The sequence below is a fragment of the Poecilia mexicana genome, unplaced genomic scaffold, assembly GCF_051168715.1.
Source record: "Poecilia mexicana isolate PSO_F unplaced genomic scaffold, ASM5116871v1 scaffold_23, whole genome shotgun sequence".
NCBI classification, from domain to species: Eukaryota; Metazoa; Chordata; class Actinopteri; order Cyprinodontiformes; family Poeciliidae; genus Poecilia; species Poecilia mexicana.
In genome coordinates this window covers 18,167,721-18,186,073 of record NW_028263392.1, presented here as the reverse complement: position 1 = coordinate 18,186,073, position 18,353 = coordinate 18,167,721, and the positions used below count along the sequence as shown (strand labels likewise).

Below are 18,353 nucleotides of genomic sequence, written 5' to 3'. Positions count from 1 at the left end.
AGTTGGTCTTCTCACTGAGGAGCAAAGAAAGTTCCTGAAACGTCTTGATAGATCTGATTTGGGAAAAAACGGGACAGAAACCTTGTGCATTTCTCAACATGTCACAGGAAGTGATGTCTGATATGTCATTCATGCAGGAATCTCCTTCACCCCGAAAGAAGTGGGTGAACATGTGGTGAGCGTGAAGAAAAGTGGGAAGCATGTAACTAACAGCCCGTTTAAGATCATGGTGGGTCAGTCAGAGATCGGCGACGCCAGCAGGGTGAAGGTTTACGGCCAGGGCCTGGTGGAGGGACACACTTTCGAGGTTGCAGAGTTCATCGTGGACACCAGGAATGCCGGTGAGGACGCATACCACCTGCTCACAGTCTGGGTCGGGGTTTCGGTTCTGACGGTCTGTTTTGTTTGGTAGGTTATGGCGGTCTGGGCCTGTCCATCGAGGGTCCCAGCAAAGTGGATATTAACTGTGAGGATGTGGACGACGGGACGTGTAAGGTGACCTACTGCCCTACAGAACCTGGGAACTACATCATCAACATCAAGTTCGCTGACCAGCATGTTCCAGGTAAAGCCAGAAGCTGCTGCTCTGCCTCCTGACATGCATGCTGGGCGGAGGAGGCGGAGCAAACACCAGGAGCAGTAGGTGCTGTTACAACCTTTAAACGCATCAGATCAGACAAAAAGCCTGGTTCTGCCCCCTACAGGCAGAACCTGAAAACACAGATTATACTTAACTTACTCAGTCCCTCCAGGGTTTCACCTTATTTTTGTGATGCTGGTTTAGAAATATTTGCAAGGAATTTTGTGTTTTTTTTTTTTTTTACTCATTAATACATTTTTTATTAAATATTTTGTATTTTGTTCCTCACTAATCGCGGATGGTAACCTGACTTCAAGTCAGGCTGAGACAGAAATATCACCACCTGCAGGTGGGAGTTAGTATCACTTAAACCCAAAGTTATTGATCATTTTTTTCCAGAAAATTTGCAACATACTCACAAATATGCATTAACCCAAAAACCAACGGGGATCTGTTGGTTTCTAAACTGGCAGAACTGATTAAAGCAGCAGATTCTGACTCGGTTTAGTTTAACGTTGTTGATGTTTCCAAACAGGAAGTCCGTTCACTGTTAAAATGTTTGGCGAAGGCCGGGTGAAGGAAAGCATCACCAGGAAGCGGCAGGCCCCCTCCATCGCCACCGTGGGCAGCACCTGTGACCTCAACCTGAAAATACCAGGTAGAGTTTGTCTTCATCTTCTTCTCCACTCCTCTTCCTCTGTCTTTCCTGCCTCCTGCTTTCTCACCTTCATCTCCTTCTTGCTCCTGTCCTCCACCTTTCATGCCTGCCGCCTGCAGGAAACTGGTTTCAGATGGTTTCCGCTCAGGAGCGTTTGACCCGGACCTTCACCCGCAGCAGCCACACCTACACCCGCACCGAGCGCACCGAGATCAGCAAGACCCGAGCCGGAGAGACCAAGCGGGAGGTCCGGGTGGAGGAGAGCACGCAGGTCGGAGGAGATCCTTTCAGGGATGTGTTTGAAGATTTTCTGGGCCGAGACGGTCTGAGTGGGTTCAGCGGGATGCCAGCCGGAAGCCGCCTGCCGCTGCAGGACGGTGTGTGTCCCTGAAGCTCGTCCTGCTGCTGCTTGGCTTCTGTCTTTAACCACAAACTGCTCTCAGGTTTCCCTCCAACCGCACATTAAGTCCCATCGGTGCTGCAGTACACAGTGTGAACAGATGGGGGCAGTGTTTTCTTCCTGTTTGACAGTAGAAACATGTCGTCACCTTCCTAAAACAAAGACCTGTCGGTTTCTTGCCAAAAGTGATTTCCTTGTTTTATTTGTGTCTAATTAATCCTTTAACAAAAAAGAAGAGGTGACTTTTTTTTTTTGCATTAATAATTTTTGGTAAAAAATAGACTCAGGCCATTATTTTAGGAAGGTGAAGATATGAAACTGTGTATAAAGCTGTTAATATTTTTGTCCCATTAATAAAATATAAATATCTAATTCAGCCTCAACCTGGTAGAGTAAATATTAGTTGTTTTATTTTTACTCATTACCACCTGGACTAACTGTGTTTACTATATTTATATATATTTTATTTCTGCATGAGAAAAATAAAGCAGTTGTGCAAAAACATAATTAATATGTAAAATAAAAATCAAAGAGAACCGCCAGTCTAAACGCAGCTGAAGAAGAAATTAGTTATTTAGGTTTCTCTTCGCTCCACCCAGCTGATGACCTGTGATGTCTTTGTCCTCCCATCCCGCCTGTCCCCCATCTGTCCCCGTCCTGCTGTGTCCCTCAGGTGAGGCAGCGAACCAGGAGATGATGGCTCAGGTGACGAGTCCCAGCGGGAAGACGGAGGACGCAGAGATCATCAAGGGAGAGGACAGCACCTACAGCGTCCGCTTCGTCCCTCAGGAGATGGGCCCTCACGTTGTCAGTGTGAAGTACCGGGGCCAGCACGTCCCTGGGAGCCCCTTCCAATTCACGGTGGGGCCCCTGGGGGAGGGAGGGGCCCACAAGGTCCGAGCTGGAGGAACCGGACTGGACCGCGGTGTGGCAGGACTACCCGGTAGGCTTTAGCTTTCGTTGGTGTAAAATGTGGATTTTTATTAATTTACATCATAAAACACAAAACATTTGTATCATTGACGGTTACACTTCTATACATATTTACTGGAAGAAAAACATTTCTGGGTCTCGTTTCTCTAACTTCTGTTTTTCTGCAGGAAAAAAACTGATAGAAATATATAATACACAATGTACATTTTAGAACTTGCAGCATAGTTTTCTGGTTTCTTTATATCCTACAGGATGTTTAGCACTCTTAGATGTTAAGTTGACAGGAAATATTACTGGGTAATTATATGTTACTGGAAGCCATTGCCAGTGAGATGCTATTTAAACCCACAACTAGTCTTAAAAACAACAAATCAAAAAATACAATTAAAGTGAATATCAATTATTTGCACTTCTGTTTAATCCAGATTAAGTCAGCAAGGCCCCCAGGCCCTCAGGGGCAGCGTGTTGAGATGTAAAAACTGCACATAATTCTTTGTTCACAAAGATAAATCATTCTCACTGCTCCCTCAACGCATCTCTGAACGGGACTACAAGTTATTAATGCGGTTCACATAAAGCTGTGCAACCAGAGCTAGCGCAGCGCGGTTTAAACTCTTACCTCAAAGAAAAATCATTCCACCAGGAGGTTGCTAGAAATATCCATACAGGTCAACCTGTGTCCGGTTTGAGCCGCGCGCAATCTGCGCTCAGGTAAACTTAAGAGATAAAGCAGTAGCAGCGCCGGGGCGCCAGCTGTGTGATTGGTCTCCTCCCCTGGCTTTAAAATATTCTCTTATCTTTTAGAAATAAATTTGCTCTGCCAGTAAAACACTGAGAGCAACAGAGAGGCTTTCAATCCAGATTAAATTCTTATTAAAAGTTATTATTTTTTTGTTTGGATTATTCATTTTTCTAAAAACAAAAACAAGCAATGCTTGGCCTGGCAAGGGGGGCTAGTAAAGCATGGCGGGCCGCCAGGCTTGTAATACACTGGAGGAAATCCTGATTAGTGTTTTTGAATTAGCATTAGCACACCTACCTTTGTAGCTAGCGGTGCCCACCTCAGCCTTCAGTGCCCTGCAGCTTCCTGGAAAGTAGCATCCAAGTTCTGCACCCGTACCATGAGAAAGTCCCGTTTCGGCTCTGGGAAGCTGCGGCTGTGCCGTGATGGAGCGCTTGTGTTTTTTCTGCAGCTGAGTTCAGCATCTGGACCAGAGAAGCTGGAGCTGGCGGTCTGTCGATTGCTGTGGAAGGACCCAGCAAAGCTGAGATCACCTTTGAAGACCGAAAGGACGGATCCTGCGGCGTCTCCTACGTGGTGCACGAGCCCGGTAAGAATGGAGCAGACCTCAGGTCAGATTTATGAACTTCAGGCTGATTCTGCAGCATGTCACAGCCTGATGGGTGTCGCCTTGGAGAGATTAGAACATGCTGGATAGTAGGAACATTTAGAGAGAGTAGATCCCTCAGGATCACCACCAGACACTAAGGATCCTTCTGTTTGGAATTTGCAGGTGATTATGAGGTTTCCATTAAGTTCAATGACGAACACATCCCGGATTCTCCGTTTATCGTCCCCGTGGCAAGCCTGTCTGATGACGCCCGCCACCTAACCATCACCAGCCTGCAGGTGAGAACATCTTCTAACCAGATGGAGGAGAAACATGTTCTCTGTACCGACACATTGGTCCTCTGTTCGCCCAGGAGATGGGACTGAAGGTGGGTCAGGAGGCCTCCTTCGCCGTGCAGCTGAATGGAGCCAGAGGCCTCATAGATGCTAAGATCCACACTCCATCCGGGGCCACAGAGGAGTGCTACATCACCGAGTTGGATAGCGGTAAGAGCCAAATTGTCCAACCTGGAGAGTCATAGGAGCAGGAGGGACAATGCTGTCAGCGTGCAGCAAATTCAACATCATATGTGGTCAGTTTAGGACTGGGAGAAGGTAACGATATCAACTCCAAAAGAATATCTAATTAAAGGCAGTTTCCCCCCTCATAATCCTGTAGACCTGGTTTGATTGGAACCAAAACATCAACATTTGTTCCATTTCCAGCTGCTGTGGTTCTGAGTCAAACCAACCTGTTCCTCTCCTGGCCTATAGGGGCGCTGCACCCCACAGGGTGACGGAAACGACACAAAAGCCTCTGAAGACACTGAGAGCAACTTCCTTCTTCACTAAATGGAAACTAAAATGGAGGCGTCAGATTTTAGTGGTTGGAGGATTTCTCTTTAGTTTTTGGCTAAAGACCAGGAGCCATTTCTGCTGCTAGTGGTAGGCTAGCATGTTAGGTTTAGTTGTATTTACCAAGAATGCCCTGCATTATAGACCACTTCCTGCATTTGGAGCAGTTTCTGTTCCGCTTGGCATTCAACTGAACCCAGACCAAAGTTTGGAGGACCAGAGGTCAGAGGTCAATTAGTGTTCACACCTCACTAACAGAACCGGACTTTGACTAGACAGAGAGACATACTGGAGTTGGATTGAAGCGGACTGAACTGGACTAGTTTTACTGCAGCCTTAATGAGACGGTTGTTTTTCTTCTAGATTATTTTAGAAGTGACTTTTAACCAGAACAGCCTGGAGAACCACAGTGTTTACGTCTGACCTTCTCACATTTCACAACGTCTTCCTGAGCTGAACATGTATTTGTGGCCCTGAGACGGCTCCAGAACAACAGAACTGTTCTGTTAAGGTTCTGTTTCTGTGTTCAGCAGATCAGCACGCCATCAGGTTCATCCCCAAGGAGAACGGTGTTCACTCCATAGACGTTCGCTTCAATGGCAGCCACGTTCCCGGCAGTCCCTTCAAGATCCGAGTGGGAGAACCGGGACAGGTTGGGGATCCAGGCCTTGTGTCTGCCTTTGGTCCAGGACTGGAAGGAGGAACCACAGGTACACACCGTATGATTATACTCATGTCTGTAAACAGCAGCAGACTTTCAAACTGTGTTTGTCCAGGTGTAGCATCAGAGTTCATGGTGAACACCTGCAATGCTGGTGCTGGAGCGCTCTCTGTGACCATCGATGGACCATCGAAGGTGAAGATGGACTGTCAGGAGGGACCCGAGGGCTACAAGGTGTCCTACACCCCCATGGCTCCAGGGAGCTACTTGATCTCCATCAAGTATGGGGGACCCCAGCACATTGTGGGGAGCCCGTTCAAAGCCAAAGTGTCAGGTGGGTCAGCAGTCCTCTCAGGTCAGTTTGTGGTGATCTGAAGGTTTCTGGATTTTCCCTTCATGAAAAACCCAGTTAGAGCGTGACTCCCTGATGTTCCCTGATGTTCCCTGAACAAAGCTGCCTTTGTGCTCCTGTTCTCTGGAAGCCCGATGTTTCCCTGCTAAAGATAGTACACCGTTCCTCGAAGCAGCTTCACTTCAAACTTAAAAAAACAAGATCTGATTTATACATTATTACTACAGTATTCGCACCAGGAAACGGCATCTGAAGAAGCTGAAAGAAACAACCAGTGTGTCACCAAATTTTAAGATTCATCCCGACCAGAAATATCCAGAGGCTCCAGCTGGACATCAACTATCCAACTGATCCAACTGAGAACATTGGATGTTCTGGAGATCAACTTCTGGGCTTTACTGAGCTGAAATAATCACGACTCCAGATCAGGAAACCAGCAGACTGGCTCCAGCACTGAATTAGAGCTTTTCTGGTTCCAGAATATCAATGGTTCCAAACCTTTGGCTAAAACGCAAATTCACCTGCCGATAACCAGACCACCAAAATAAAATCTGGGTCTCCTGAACCTCTTTATAAACTCCAGCCTTTGAATCAATTCTTGTCTTTTCTTTATCATAAATTATTTTTCTTGTTTCTTGAACATTTCATCTGCAAACAAAGGATGAGCCGTTTTAAAGCAGACGTTCATAATGACGTGGAAGCAGTGATACATCAGCATTGAAGGATTCAGTCGCTCACCAAGATCCAGTTTTTATTTTGATAGTCCACTTCTGCTTATCGGCAAGTGAGTTTGAAGATCAGCTAAACATTTAGCTGGGACGAGTCTCAGAGACTCTCAGAGTGTTAGGGTTTCAGTTTGTAAATTAAATATTTAGCTAGATTAGAATCAACCAAATATTCAGTTCTCTAGAACCAGATCTAGAAGAACTCTTGATGCTTAAACGCACCAGATGTTCTTTGCTCAGAAGCTTCCTGCTGTGCTGCAACAGATGAACTGGGATCATATGAGCTGGGTTGTCAGATTAGTGTCAGATCAGTCGGTCCGCTAGCCGACCTTTGACATCATCGGCCTCGTCAGAGGAAGATAGATCAGGACTTTGGGAACCATTGGCTCCAGAACCTCTTCCACCTGGAAAGACGGTTGTACCACAGATAGAAATGTTCTGTAACATGCCTGACTGCCCTGGCTCCTTATGGATCTCCTGATGGGTCCCATCATAACGAGGTTTCCTTCTAGTCTGGAAGTTTTTCCAACCATCAGATCTGATTCAGTTCCTCTGCAGTAGGAGATCTCCCTTCTCCCTTAGAGTAAAATGTTCTCCTTTTCCTGCAGGACCTCGCCTGTCCGGAGGTCACAACCTCCACGAAACGTCGTCTGTTCTCGTAGAAACTGTCACCAAGACGTCAGCGATGGGTGTGGCCTTCGCTTCCTTCCCCAAGTTCTCTTCCGACGCCAGTAAAGTCGTCTCCCGCGGCGCCGGCCTCTCCAAAGCCTTCATCGGTCAGAAGAACACGTTCACAGTGGATTGCAGCAAAGCAGGTGAGAACTGAGGCAAAGTAGACGGTTTCCTGACTCTGCTGGACGTCTCTGATGGCGTTCTGTTCTGCAGGTACCAACATGCTGATGGTTGGGGTTCACGGTCCGAAGACGCCCTGCGAGGAGGTCTACGTCAAGCACATGGGCAACAGGATGTACAACGTGACGTACACGGTGAAGGAGCAGGGCAGCTACATCCTCATCGTCAAGTGGGGGGATGAGAACATCCCAGGAAGTCCTTTCCATGTCATCGTCCCTTAGAGACTCTGCTACATCTCATCCTCCACCAGGCACTGAAAACTTTCCACTTCCTGGATTTTCTCATGTTTGTCCTCCTGCAGCAAATGTTAACCTTTTATATCAGCTTACCATATGCAATGTGACGCAATGTGGTGCCTTGTATCCTGACTGTTGCGCCTCTGGAGAACTCAACCTGAACTGCTTCAGCTGCTGATCAGACGATCCAGGATGTGAAATGTCTTGTCTTTGCTGACTGCAGCAGGACTCTTCATTATAAGGTTCATCTCTGCCGGGCCGGCGCCCGGCAGAGATGAACCTGATGTGTCTGATGACCATGCAGCCAACCAAAGCTCAGACCTGCTTCTCCAGGAAACATCCTTCAGGAACCCACCTGGTTCCTCCAAACGAAGCTGAGAGTTTACTCTTGTTTGATTTTATACTCTGCAGAAGTCAGGATTCAGCCTGGAAGAAGGTCCAGCTCTGTCCAAGTTGCTCCAGTTTAAAACGTAACGTCCATGCTGCAGTTTGATCTGGAAGGTCTTGGCTTTAAGGTTGGAACTGGAAAAGGAACTGGCTCTGCAGCTTTCAACAGCAGACGCTTGTTTCTTCTGGATCTGTCTGGAGACTTCCAGATGTTTGGGTTCTTCTGATGCATCAAACTGTGCTGTGACTTTTTATTTATTCTCTCTTTGAAATGGTCTTACTGGTGAAAGGAGCCGGGTCTGACCCGTCACCCGGTTCCCTTTGAGTTTTAACACAGTACTGGAGTGACATTTTGTAGTTTTGTATGAGTGAAACCTACGTCATGGTGACATTGTGCAGGCATAATAAACTTCCTTTGCAACCTCCATGTCAGTCCTGTTCCGCTCTTTCTGCTCCTTGCTGTTTCTCCTTCAGGAATCACCAAACTTCTCCCTACATTGACAGAACCTACAGCTGGCAAAATGCCATTTTTCCTACTAGCGCAAGGCTAGCTTGTCTGATTTGGTAGCATTTACCCAGAATGCCCTGCTTTTGACTACCTGCTTTTGGAGTGGTCTCCGGTCATTCACATTCAAATCGAACCAGAGTTGTTCTTGTGTAATCAAACTCCAGCTGAGATCAACTCCAGTCATGTCGTAGTTGGTTCCGACCAGCATGGGGCAGCAGAGACACGGCGAACTGTCTGCAGACTGTTTAAGGACCTACCGACCCAGATGATTCAAAAAGAATCGTTCAGTTTCTGCTTGGAGAGAATCAGAGACTTGCTGAACGATTCAATTGGAAGATCTAGATCTTTTCCTGCTTCACTTCATTCACTGATAAAAAGAAAAACGGAAGAATGAGAAGGACAACGGGAATTCTTCCTGGAATCACTTCACTGGTATTTGGACGAGGTCAATAATGTTGGGAACATTAGAAATGTCCTCGCAGCCTTAAGGGACCCAGCAGATAACCATATCCGTTCAGGTCCCCACAGACAGAAAAACAGGTGAATGTGTATTTGTTTAAGTGTGTGTGTGTGTGTGTGTGTGATTTTCCTGTTTTTGTGAGGCCCGGTTCGGTTCCGGTTCTTTAACTGAAGACATCTGTTCATCTTGAGGACAGTGTCCATCAGGGGGCCCTGCGGACCGGGCCGGGCTAGAACCCCGGTCCGGTCCTCACAGAGACGGAAGGCCCGAACTAAACGGTCCACCTTAAATGTACGCGTGTGGGCGTCACGTGACCGTGTTCCTGGAAAGTTCCTGGAAACCTGCGGTGTTGTTGTTTATGGAGCTCCGGTCTGCCGCGCCGCTCCACTCGGAACCAGGACCACGGACTCTGGGTTCGGCTGCTGGGAGCTGCGTGACGGACTACCGGTTCTGATCCACCTACAGCCCCTCGTGGGTCGGCTGCAGCCGCCATTAGTGGTTCTACAGTCGTAGCAGGTTCGGAAGCGTCCGGACCCAGTCTGCAGGTGTGGACCCGGTTCCGCTGGCATGACGGCGGGTTGGTGGCGGAGGACCCGGAGCTGTTAGCGGGCGGCTTGATCGGAACCTCCCCGGCAGGTGGGTCCAATTTGGGCACCAGGTGGTAACAGGAGGGCGGTTCTCCAGGTGAGCAGAACCACTCAGGTACAACAAGACCGTCCTGCAGAACTCCGTTTAAATTGCTTCTCATTTAAATGTAACTCGACGGTCCGAGGCTTCTGGGCGGAACCAGCACAGACAGCAGATGTTCCTGTTCGGGTTCGGTCCATTCTTAGATTCTGCTGTTTAAAACCGAACCACAATAAAACCGAACCGCTGCCAGGAGGAACGTTACTCTGATGTTTCCCTTCCTGCAGTTTTAAAGCTGCTGCAGTTCTGGGCAACTTTAAGGAAGATTTAGTTCCTTTATTCATATATTTCTGTTATTTTTTCTCCTCTGCTTTTTAATCTGAGTTTTAATCTGCAGGCAGGAGAATCACCTCCTGGTTTCCAGTGGGAACCAGCTTCTCTTTCCAGTTTGTTTTCCCAGTCAGAACAAAGAGAAGAAAAACTCCAAGCAGCTTCTGGTTTCCCACAGGAAACAAAGGGAACGAGTCTCACCTTACAGCTGCAGGTTAACACTTACTGGTTACCAGGTTAACACTAACTGCACTTAGGAGGTGATTCAACTGTTGGATTCAAGTGTGTTAAACCAGGGAGACATTAAGAGCTGCAGGACACCTGACCTCGAGGACCAGGAATGCCCAGGCCTGGGTTAGAATCTGCTGATCTGATTTCCTCTCAAAGTTCATATGAGCAAAACTGGAGACTCTTTGAATCTGCTCTCTGACCAAATTCATGTGTTCATCTGCAGCTTCTTGTGGATAAAAAACCCAAACATGAAAAGTCTGAATGCAAAGCTAAAAGAACGAGGCTTCCTGTTGGTGTTTGTTGGAAAAACTCCTCTGGAACACAAGGAATCCATTGGAATCCCAGAGTCGGGATCCTGAGTCAGGATCTCTGCTGCAGGAAGTGTTGCCGCCTCACTCAAATGTTTTCCTCAGCAGGTGAGCTGCGTCAGGCTGCAGGAATGTTGGATAACAAACCGGATAAAGAGACTTTCTAGAAACGGAGCAAACAGATCCGTCCTGCAGATTCCTGGGATCCGGATTATTAGATCCTGCTTAGATCCAATGTCTAATAATGCTCATAAGGGATATTATTCCTCTGTTCTGTTCCATATATATCTTCCCGCAGATTCACCAAACTAACTGTATTGTGATCTGGTCCAGGACTGGATCAGAACCAGAACCAGGATCTGAGCATTTTGGATCATTTGGTTCTGGAGGGAGGCTCCAGAACCACAGCTTTTCCAGATGTTTCTTGGTTCCTCCAAGTGAATCCAGATTTTTCCCAGCTGATCCAGGAGCAGTTTTCCAAAAAGATTGGATTCCACGACTGGAAGTGGAACTTCAGGGAATCTGGAGTTTGTTGTTGTGCAGGATTCCCAGCAGCTAATCTGGAAATTAGCAAACATTAATCTGTTTTAATATAAATATTATATAGTTATTAATTATTAATGCAGCAGAACCTGCAGACCAGCAACTAATAACTAACCCAACTGATCCAGGCTGACATTGTGAGAACACTGACCAGCCAGAACCGATGGTACCAAACTGAACCAGTGGTACTGATGGTCACCTCGACAGGAAATGGAAAAAGCAGGAATTAAACCCACAACCTTCTGATTTGAAGATGACTGTTGCCTTACTGAGCTACGGAGGGATCAAAGGACCAAAATTAAATAAATGCATAATTTATTCATTAATTAAATGGCAGGAAATTAATATTTAATTAAATGTGGGCGTGGCTATGGCTGACCTGTCGAACTCCTCTAGTTCGGCAGAGGAGTTCTGTGATGGTGGTTAGTGGAAAGCTTTGGAAGCTGATCTCCGGTTAGCCACTCAGATGAAACATTAAAAACAGAATTAACCAGGAAAATGTCTAAATGTGATAAATGGATCAAAGTTCTGGTTCTGTTCAGATGTCCCAGCTGCAGACCAGAGAAATGACATTTTTAATCTGAGTGTTCCCAGAGTCCTGATGGCACCAAAACCGCCTGTTTCTGTCTTCTTCTGCAGCCGCTCACTTCCCACCAACCTTTCCAGGTTTTTTGGCGGTTTTCTGATTTGTCCGATGACCTGCCAGTCCTCTGAATCCCAGGAAGCCATTGAGGACGCCAGAGGAGCCGACGACGGCGCCCGGACCGAGGAGTCTGACGAGAGCCGCGTCGCCTCGGCCATGAAGGAGCTGAGGAAGACAGGTGGGAGGAAGAACTTCCTGCTCTGGTTGGGAATGTTTCCAACACAGAATAAACTCCAGATGTTCCGCATGTGGTTTAGCATTAGCATCTGCTAATTTTTTATGTTTTTGCAGTTTAGTGTTAGTTTTTGCTAAATTTTTCATGTATTTAGTGGTTTAGAATTAGCTTCTGCTAAATATTAGTATACTTACCATTAGCACTTGGTAATTTTTTAGTGCATAGTGGTTTAGTGGTCACTCCTCCTGTTTATATTTAGTTTCTTAGTGTTAGCTTCTGCTAATTTTTCATGTGTTTAGCGATTTAGCAGTGCATTGCTAAGCTTCTTGTTTAGCAAATTGGTAATTAGCGTACTTAACTTGTTGCTTAGCTGTAGCTATTAACTACAACTGATTTTAGTGCAAACATATTGTACATTAAAACTGTGGCGGCCATTTTGAAAAATATCCACCAGAGAAGAAGAAAATATAAAAAATGATTTTTATAGTATGAAGTACACTGGCTGTAACTAGACTCATCATCTTGTTGGTGATTTCAGTGTAAATGTTGCTGGTTCTGGTCCTGTTTGGCTCCAGATAGGTTCTGTGATGGTGCTGCTGACCCAGACTGAGTGTTGGTCCCGGTCCGGGTGGTTCTGAAGCCGCTGACCATCCGTGTTGTGGTTTTAATGAATTGGAGGTGCTAAATGTTCTGCTGGTTCTGATTGGGCCAGGTTGGTACTGGGGCGGCCTGACAGCCAACGAGGCCAAAGAGATTCTTCAGAACTCGTCGGAGGGCAGCTTCCTGCTGCGGGACAGCTCCCAGAGGGACTTCCTGTTTACCATCTCCGCCATGACGTCCGCCGGCCCCACCAACCTGCGCATCGAGTTCCGGCACGGGAAGTTCAAACTGGACTCAGTGGTTCTGGTGAAGCCCAAGCTGAAGCAGTTCGACAGCGTGGTCCACCTGGTGGAGCACTACGTCCAGCTGTCCCGGTCCGGCGGCCGGGCCGCGCCTGCGCCACCAGGCCCCAACGGCACCGTCCAGCTGCTCCTCACCAGGCCCGTGTACGCCGCCGTCCCGTCTCTGCAGCACCTGTGTCGGATCGGCATCAACCGGTCGGCCCGACGGGTCCAGGACCTGCCCATCCCCAACCGGCTGAAGGACTACCTGACGGACTACGCCTACAACGTCTAGAGGTCGTCCAGAGGTCGTCCCATCTGAGTCCAATGGCGTCCGGACCGGCCGTGTGTCTCTGCACGAAGCCGGGAATTGGTCCGGCTTCTTCTCCCATCTCCATGGTAACGGGAAGCAGAATTCCTCTGATTGTTCTGGAGATTCCTGAACAGGTTTCCAGATTCCTGACGTCAGGAAGACGGACGGATGGATCGGTTGTTTCAACTGAAACCCAAAGAGAAACGGGTCGGAGACGGGTCAGAGCAGCAGAACCGCCTGCTCAGGTTGTTGAGAATATTTATTGCTGTTCCTCGGATGTTCTGGAGAAACGTTCCTGATCGGTACCAGGCCTGGTTGTGGTGGAGCCCAGTAGTATCGTCTCTGGCTCCTACAGAACCACGGCTCAGCAAACCGGGTCTCAGCAGAACCAAACAGTTGCTTTCGTTCTGCTCACAACTTGATTTCTTGTAAAAATGTTTCTGGAAGCTGATTGGCTGCAGCTCTGATCACATGATTAAAGGCACCATGTCACTTCCTGTTTTCCAGAATTCCTTCAGAACAGCTCAGGATCACACCAGAACCAGATTGAAAAATATTTTCCGACTTTGATGTTATTTTTGATGTGTGTGTTACCATGGTAACCAGTTCATCTAATTTTGAATTTCCTTGTTTTTTTTCCCCATCAAATTTCCATTTATAGACATTAAAATTAGTGAGAATATTTTTTATATCAGGGGATTTCTGAAACAGAGACGGTTCTGTTCGGTCCGCTTCAGTCCGGTTCTGATAAAAACTGAATCAGAACATTAAAGTGAGGGAAGCAGGAAGTGTGTGGGTATTTTTCCTGAAGCCGGTCCTGCAAGATCCCTGGAAGCAGGTCTGTGGGAGGCAGAACTCGGTGAACTCCGTCCAGAACCGAGCGGCCCGATAAACAGCAGGAATGGAGCACTCTTATTGGCTGTCGGCCGGCCGTGACTCTGTTTGGCTCTCATTGACGTAAACAATCGTGTCGATGGTGACGTCGGAGAGGTTGCTTTGACCCCTTCAGGCTTCGGTAGACTTTGAACCTGTAGTACTGCGGAGCTGTGAGCCAATCAGATTACAGGAAAACATCAGCCATTGAGCTGTTGTCTGTTCCTACTTGACCTCTGACCTGCTGGTGGATTTGGCTTCCTCTTTTCTAAAGAAACAGTTTAATTTGAGTTTCATCTGAAAATGGAGCTTCAGCTCCTTCTGAAGGCAGCAGAGAAAAATGTTTGGAAAAGAGTTGGAAATCAAAACCTGAATCTGCTAAATTATTGAGCTTCCATAAAGTTATTAGAAATCAGTGATAAATTAAAACAGTTTGATAAACGTGGAGCATCATAAAGGGTTTGAAATCTAAACAGTTCAGGTTTTTTCCATCAGAAGTTTTCAACTAAAGCAGGAAGATGAAGTTGGGAGTGACTTCCTGTCGCTCGCTATCTGTTTTTTTTTTTTTATTGGTTTGTGAATTTTTAAAGTGTGCAGATTTAAAAATTATAAATAACTGAATGGAGGTGAGTTGTTTCAGAGTTCCTGATAAAATGATCTGTGTTTTTAAAAATTCAATGATTTGCTGAAGTCATGCCTTGAGAAGAGAAGGGGCCAGAATCCAGCCCTGAGGAACACCACACATGTTCCTGCCGAGAATTAAACCATAAAACATCCTGGAGCTTATTTGAGATCCGAGCCGGTCCAGAGCAGCTCCGGGCTCAAGGTTCAGTTTGGTCGGGATCAGGATGGTTGTCATGGTGACACAGCTAAATGGACTCTGTTCAGGAATATTTCTTAAATATTATCTTTGTCCCACGATCGAATGGTTAAACAAATGAAAATTTTACAAGCCCAGCAGCCTGGGATAGATTAGGATGATTTGAAATCTTTGATAAATGACCAACAGTCATTCAGACAAATGTTCATTTATTCAGTAAAAAAAACCTGAAAGTGGTTATTTATGATAAAGTTTAGTTAAACCAAAGAGCAGAGGGATGTTTTGATCTTGAATATCAGTTTTTCCTGTTAAGTTTGTTTTCTAATAAAGAGCATGCTGGTCTTTCCTGATTGGCCCCCTGTCTTGTTTAAGCTCGTCCCAGTTCCTGGATCAAATTGGATAAAAGCGAGTCTCCACCTCTGGAAACAAGGTGAAATTTTCAGGATTTTACAGTTAAATGTAAATGTCTGCTTAAGATTTTTTTTTCCTTCAGACAAATATAAAATAAACTTTTTAATTAAAGTTAATTAAAAATATATTTCAGATCCTACGGGGGAAATGGAAATGTTCATCGGTCATGAAGAATGAGGTGGTGTTGGGTTCTGAAGTGTTTTATTCACATCTTCACCCATCTGGAGCTGCAGCGCCGCCTGCTGGAAGCTAAACTTTTACATGCTTGATTATTTTATCAGTTTCTTTTCACCTGTTTAATAAACTGTTATTAGCTATAAATAGGAATACTGTTTTAATCTTAAAAATGTGACGCAGTCATGAACACAATTTTTTTACATTATTAAATGTATGTAATCCTTTATGCTTTTGTATGCCCTAGGTGAACTTTTAGCACATTTGAATAGTTTAAGTAGTTTTGATCGGCCACATTTTTTACCTCCAAAATTTCTTCATTTCTAATGATCCCTCCGCAGAAAGTAGTCCGTCTGAAACTCCCTTATTTTACTTCATATGTAAATTGTTTCTGTATTGAATGTAAGCCGATTTAGTCAATTCATACCATTCTACATTAAGTTATAATCGAACAATAAATTACAAACTTTTTTTTTATTACATTGGTATTTATTTGATGAACAGCCATTTTTCTATGAGAGCTGGAAAAACTTTGGTTCCGCTTTCGTGTTTCCAATCGAGCATAATATACCGGACGGAGCTGTAGAAGTTAGCAGCGGGTACCGTCGAGACTAGTTTATGGAGACTGGTTTTGGTTCTGAATGAACCAGTCAGTTGGTTCGGGTTAGTGACCCGGTTCAACAGGTTCGGATGGAGCCGGAGCACAGGGCTGTGCTCCGGAAGTTCCGGGTGCAGCTTTCCGACCAGTTGCTGATCAGCGACACCATCGTTCCGTTCCTGTACCAGGAGGGAGTTCTGACGGAGGCCCAGGTGGAGCAGGTGGAGGGTCAGCTGACCAACCGGCAGAAGAACCTGAAGCTGCTGGACCTCCTGCCGAACCGCGGCCCGCGGGCCTTCTGTGCCTTCCTGGAGGCTCTGCGGGACTTCGGCTGGATCCGGGACCGGCTGCTGCTGGAGCTGCAGAACTCAGCCGGAACCGGGCCGCCAGAGCCGAACTTAGCCGGAAACGGGCTTTCAGGTGGGAGTTAATGTGATGAACCAACGAGAAGCTGTTTTTGTTGTTTTTTCTAACTTAAAATGCTCCAGGTTCTGTACCTGACCCGATTCTGCCCTGAGCCCGGCTTCATTGACTTTATGAAACTGAGAATAATATCAGGATAAATATTTTTAAATAATCTAAAATCAAAACAAATGATATGATTTTTATCAGTTTATGGAAGATGAAGACGGAAGATGAAGTGATCTTTTATAAATGTAGGTTCAGTGGAGAACCGGGGGGGCTCGTCGCCCAGGGCTGCATTGGTGAAGGAGCCACCCCTGGTTTCCAGCAGCCAATCAGAACCTCTGCTGCCTTTGCAGCTGCAGCTGCGCTTTGGCTCTAACATGATCAAACATTTTGTTGGAAAATGTTTCCTTAGTTGGGGAAAAATAGCGAGATTGGGACAGAGCCGCCCCTCACGGTTCTGCTGGGCCCGGTTCCGGTCCATTTCCATGTCTCTTTAAAAAACCAACAGGAGCCAGAACCAAAGCTCAGAATATTTTTATAAACTGGTTCTGAAGACATAACCTCCCTGCCAGCATGCCTAAGTGGGCCCCATGTGGGAAAAAGGAGGGGTCCCATAAGGGTTTGTCCGAGGGTTCCACGATGGCCCCACATGGGTTTGCCCATGTAGGGCCCATGTGGGCTGTGGCCCCACATGGGCAAACCCATGTGGGGCCATCGTGGAACCCGCGGACAAACCCATATGGGACCCATATGTCAGCCCTCCTTTCCCCTACATGGGTCCCACCCAGGCATGCTGGCTTAATTTGCTCAGAAAAGGTTTAAACTTAATTAATTTACATTTTTTAACATGATAACTTAATACATTTCCTTTAATAACCTTAATTTGATTTGTAACAAATTAACTATTTTATAAGTTGAATCGCCAGTTTTATTTTTCTGAAACTTTTTAAAATTAAATTTAACATGAAAACTTGATTTATTGCTTTTATTTTTCTAACTGATGTGTTTATGACGTAAAGCTCTTTGACTTCCGTGTTGCTGAAAAGTTCTGTAATAAACTGGACCGGGCTCCATGTTTCCCAGGCGGCGCTGCGGTTACGGCCCGTTACCATGGCGACGCCTCCCGGATTCCGGACTCGGTTCTGCAGAGGGTTCCTTCGGACCGGGAGCTGTCCAGGTTGGCGCAGAGACTCGGTGCCGAGTGGGAGCCGGTTCTGTTGGACCTGGGCTTGTCCGCCGAAGCAGTGTACCGGTGCCGGTCCGACCACAGCCTGAACACCGGGGCGGCGGTTCTGGACGGCCTAGTTCTGTGGAGGCGGGCTGGCGGGAGGCGGGCCACGGTGGGGCGGCTGCTGCGCAGCCTGGAGGCCGCGGACCTCCACCCGTCTGTCCTGGAGGAGGCGGTGCTGGGATGAGACTGGACCGGGTTCTGCTGGCCCGGACCGGGCCGGTCCATAACTAAGAGATGAACACTTTGCCCATAAACTGACTGAATAATGAAACCAAAGTCAGAACTTTTTGATTCTGGAACCAGGAAAAGAACCGGTCCGTTTTATCTGGAATCCAAAAGCAGACAAAAAAGAAGACACTTAAAGTTTAATATCAATAAAAAATAGTTTTTATCCTCAAAATTAGATTTATTATTTCAGTCATTAATGAACCATATCCGGAACCGGAGGAGAGTTCTGTATCCAGAGACGGAACGAGCTGCACCAGAACCACCGCCGGTTCTGGAACCTGCAGGGAAAAACTATCAGGATGTTTTTCTTCCTCCTCGTGTTTTCTCTCATTTTTCCCAGTTGTTCCTGGAAGTCGACCCAGATTGGATTCTGGAAAACCCGTTGGACTCCTTCACGGAACCGGAGCTCTGTGACTAAAAACAGAGCAGCACGTGGACCGGAAGAGCCTCCGCTTTCTGCGGGACTTAAGGTGGACAGGCGGTTCGGCCGAACCTTCTGGTTCCGATCGGGCGAAAACAGCTGAAAACTTAATTTAAATCTGAATTTTCTGCAGAAAATAAACATTTACTATGAAAACAAAATATCAGTTTGTGTGAATCAGAAAAATGTTTTTTAATTTGA

The 18,353-nt window shown here is 46.5% G+C and overlaps 3 protein-coding genes across 14 annotated transcripts in view; all 3 read left to right on the top strand.

The window, feature by feature from the left end:
• The window catches only part of flncb (filamin C, gamma b (actin binding protein 280)), a 37,793-nt gene extending 29,399 nt beyond the window's left edge, over positions 1-8,394 (top strand). For 3 of the 7 annotated variants that reach the window (XM_015013832.2, XM_088003332.1, XM_015013822.2), the window contains 12 exons: positions 138-341; positions 413-565; positions 1,116-1,238; positions 1,358-1,615; positions 2,312-2,581; positions 3,765-3,902; positions 4,086-4,201; positions 4,276-4,408; positions 5,290-5,466; positions 5,533-5,751; positions 7,103-7,309; positions 7,380-8,394. In XM_015013832.2, the coding sequence (XP_014869318.2) occupies positions 138-341; positions 413-565; positions 1,116-1,238; positions 1,358-1,615; positions 2,312-2,581; positions 3,765-3,902; positions 4,086-4,201; positions 4,276-4,408; positions 5,290-5,466; positions 5,533-5,751; positions 7,103-7,309; positions 7,380-7,567 (2,186 nt within the window). In that variant the 3' untranslated portion in view covers positions 7,568-8,394. Of the gene's footprint in view, positions 1-137; positions 342-412; positions 566-1,115; positions 1,239-1,357; positions 1,616-2,311; positions 2,582-3,764; positions 3,903-4,085; positions 4,202-4,275; positions 4,409-5,286; positions 5,467-5,532; positions 5,752-7,102; positions 7,310-7,379 lie in introns of all 7 variants that reach the window. The other 4 variants (XM_088003333.1, XM_015013826.2, XM_015013821.2 and 1 more) reach the window with 2 other exon arrangements.
• A 277-nt stretch (positions 8,395-8,671) lies between these two features.
• On the top strand, positions 8,672-15,031 carry socs2 (suppressor of cytokine signaling 2). Of its 6 annotated transcripts, XM_088003346.1 has the most exons (4): positions 9,632-10,248; positions 10,349-10,541; positions 11,616-11,797; positions 12,507-15,031. In XM_088003346.1, the coding sequence occupies exons 3-4, from the start codon at positions 11,671-11,673 to the stop codon at positions 12,968-12,970; spliced, it is 591 nt and encodes a 196-aa protein (XP_087859472.1). In that variant the 5' UTR covers positions 9,632-10,248; positions 10,349-10,541; positions 11,616-11,670; the 3' UTR covers positions 12,971-15,031. The 6 variants fall into 6 exon arrangements, with proteins under 6 accessions (XP_087859474.1, XP_087859471.1, XP_014869320.1 ...); XM_088003348.1 differs by lacking the exons at positions 9,632-10,248; positions 10,349-10,541 and adding an exon at positions 8,672-9,573 and having other exon boundaries at positions 11,643-11,797; XM_088003345.1 differs by lacking the exons at positions 9,632-10,248; positions 10,349-10,541 and adding an exon at positions 8,673-9,621.
• Positions 15,032-15,813: 782 nt separating this feature from the next.
• Positions 15,814-18,313, top strand: cradd (CARD and death domain containing adaptor protein). Its single transcript, XM_015013819.2, has 2 exons — positions 15,814-16,284; positions 17,356-18,313. The coding sequence occupies exons 1-2, from the start codon at positions 15,957-15,959 to the stop codon at positions 17,685-17,687; spliced, it is 660 nt and encodes a 219-aa protein (XP_014869305.2). The 5' UTR covers positions 15,814-15,956; the 3' UTR covers positions 17,688-18,313.
• Positions 18,314-18,353: the final 40 nt, after the last annotated feature.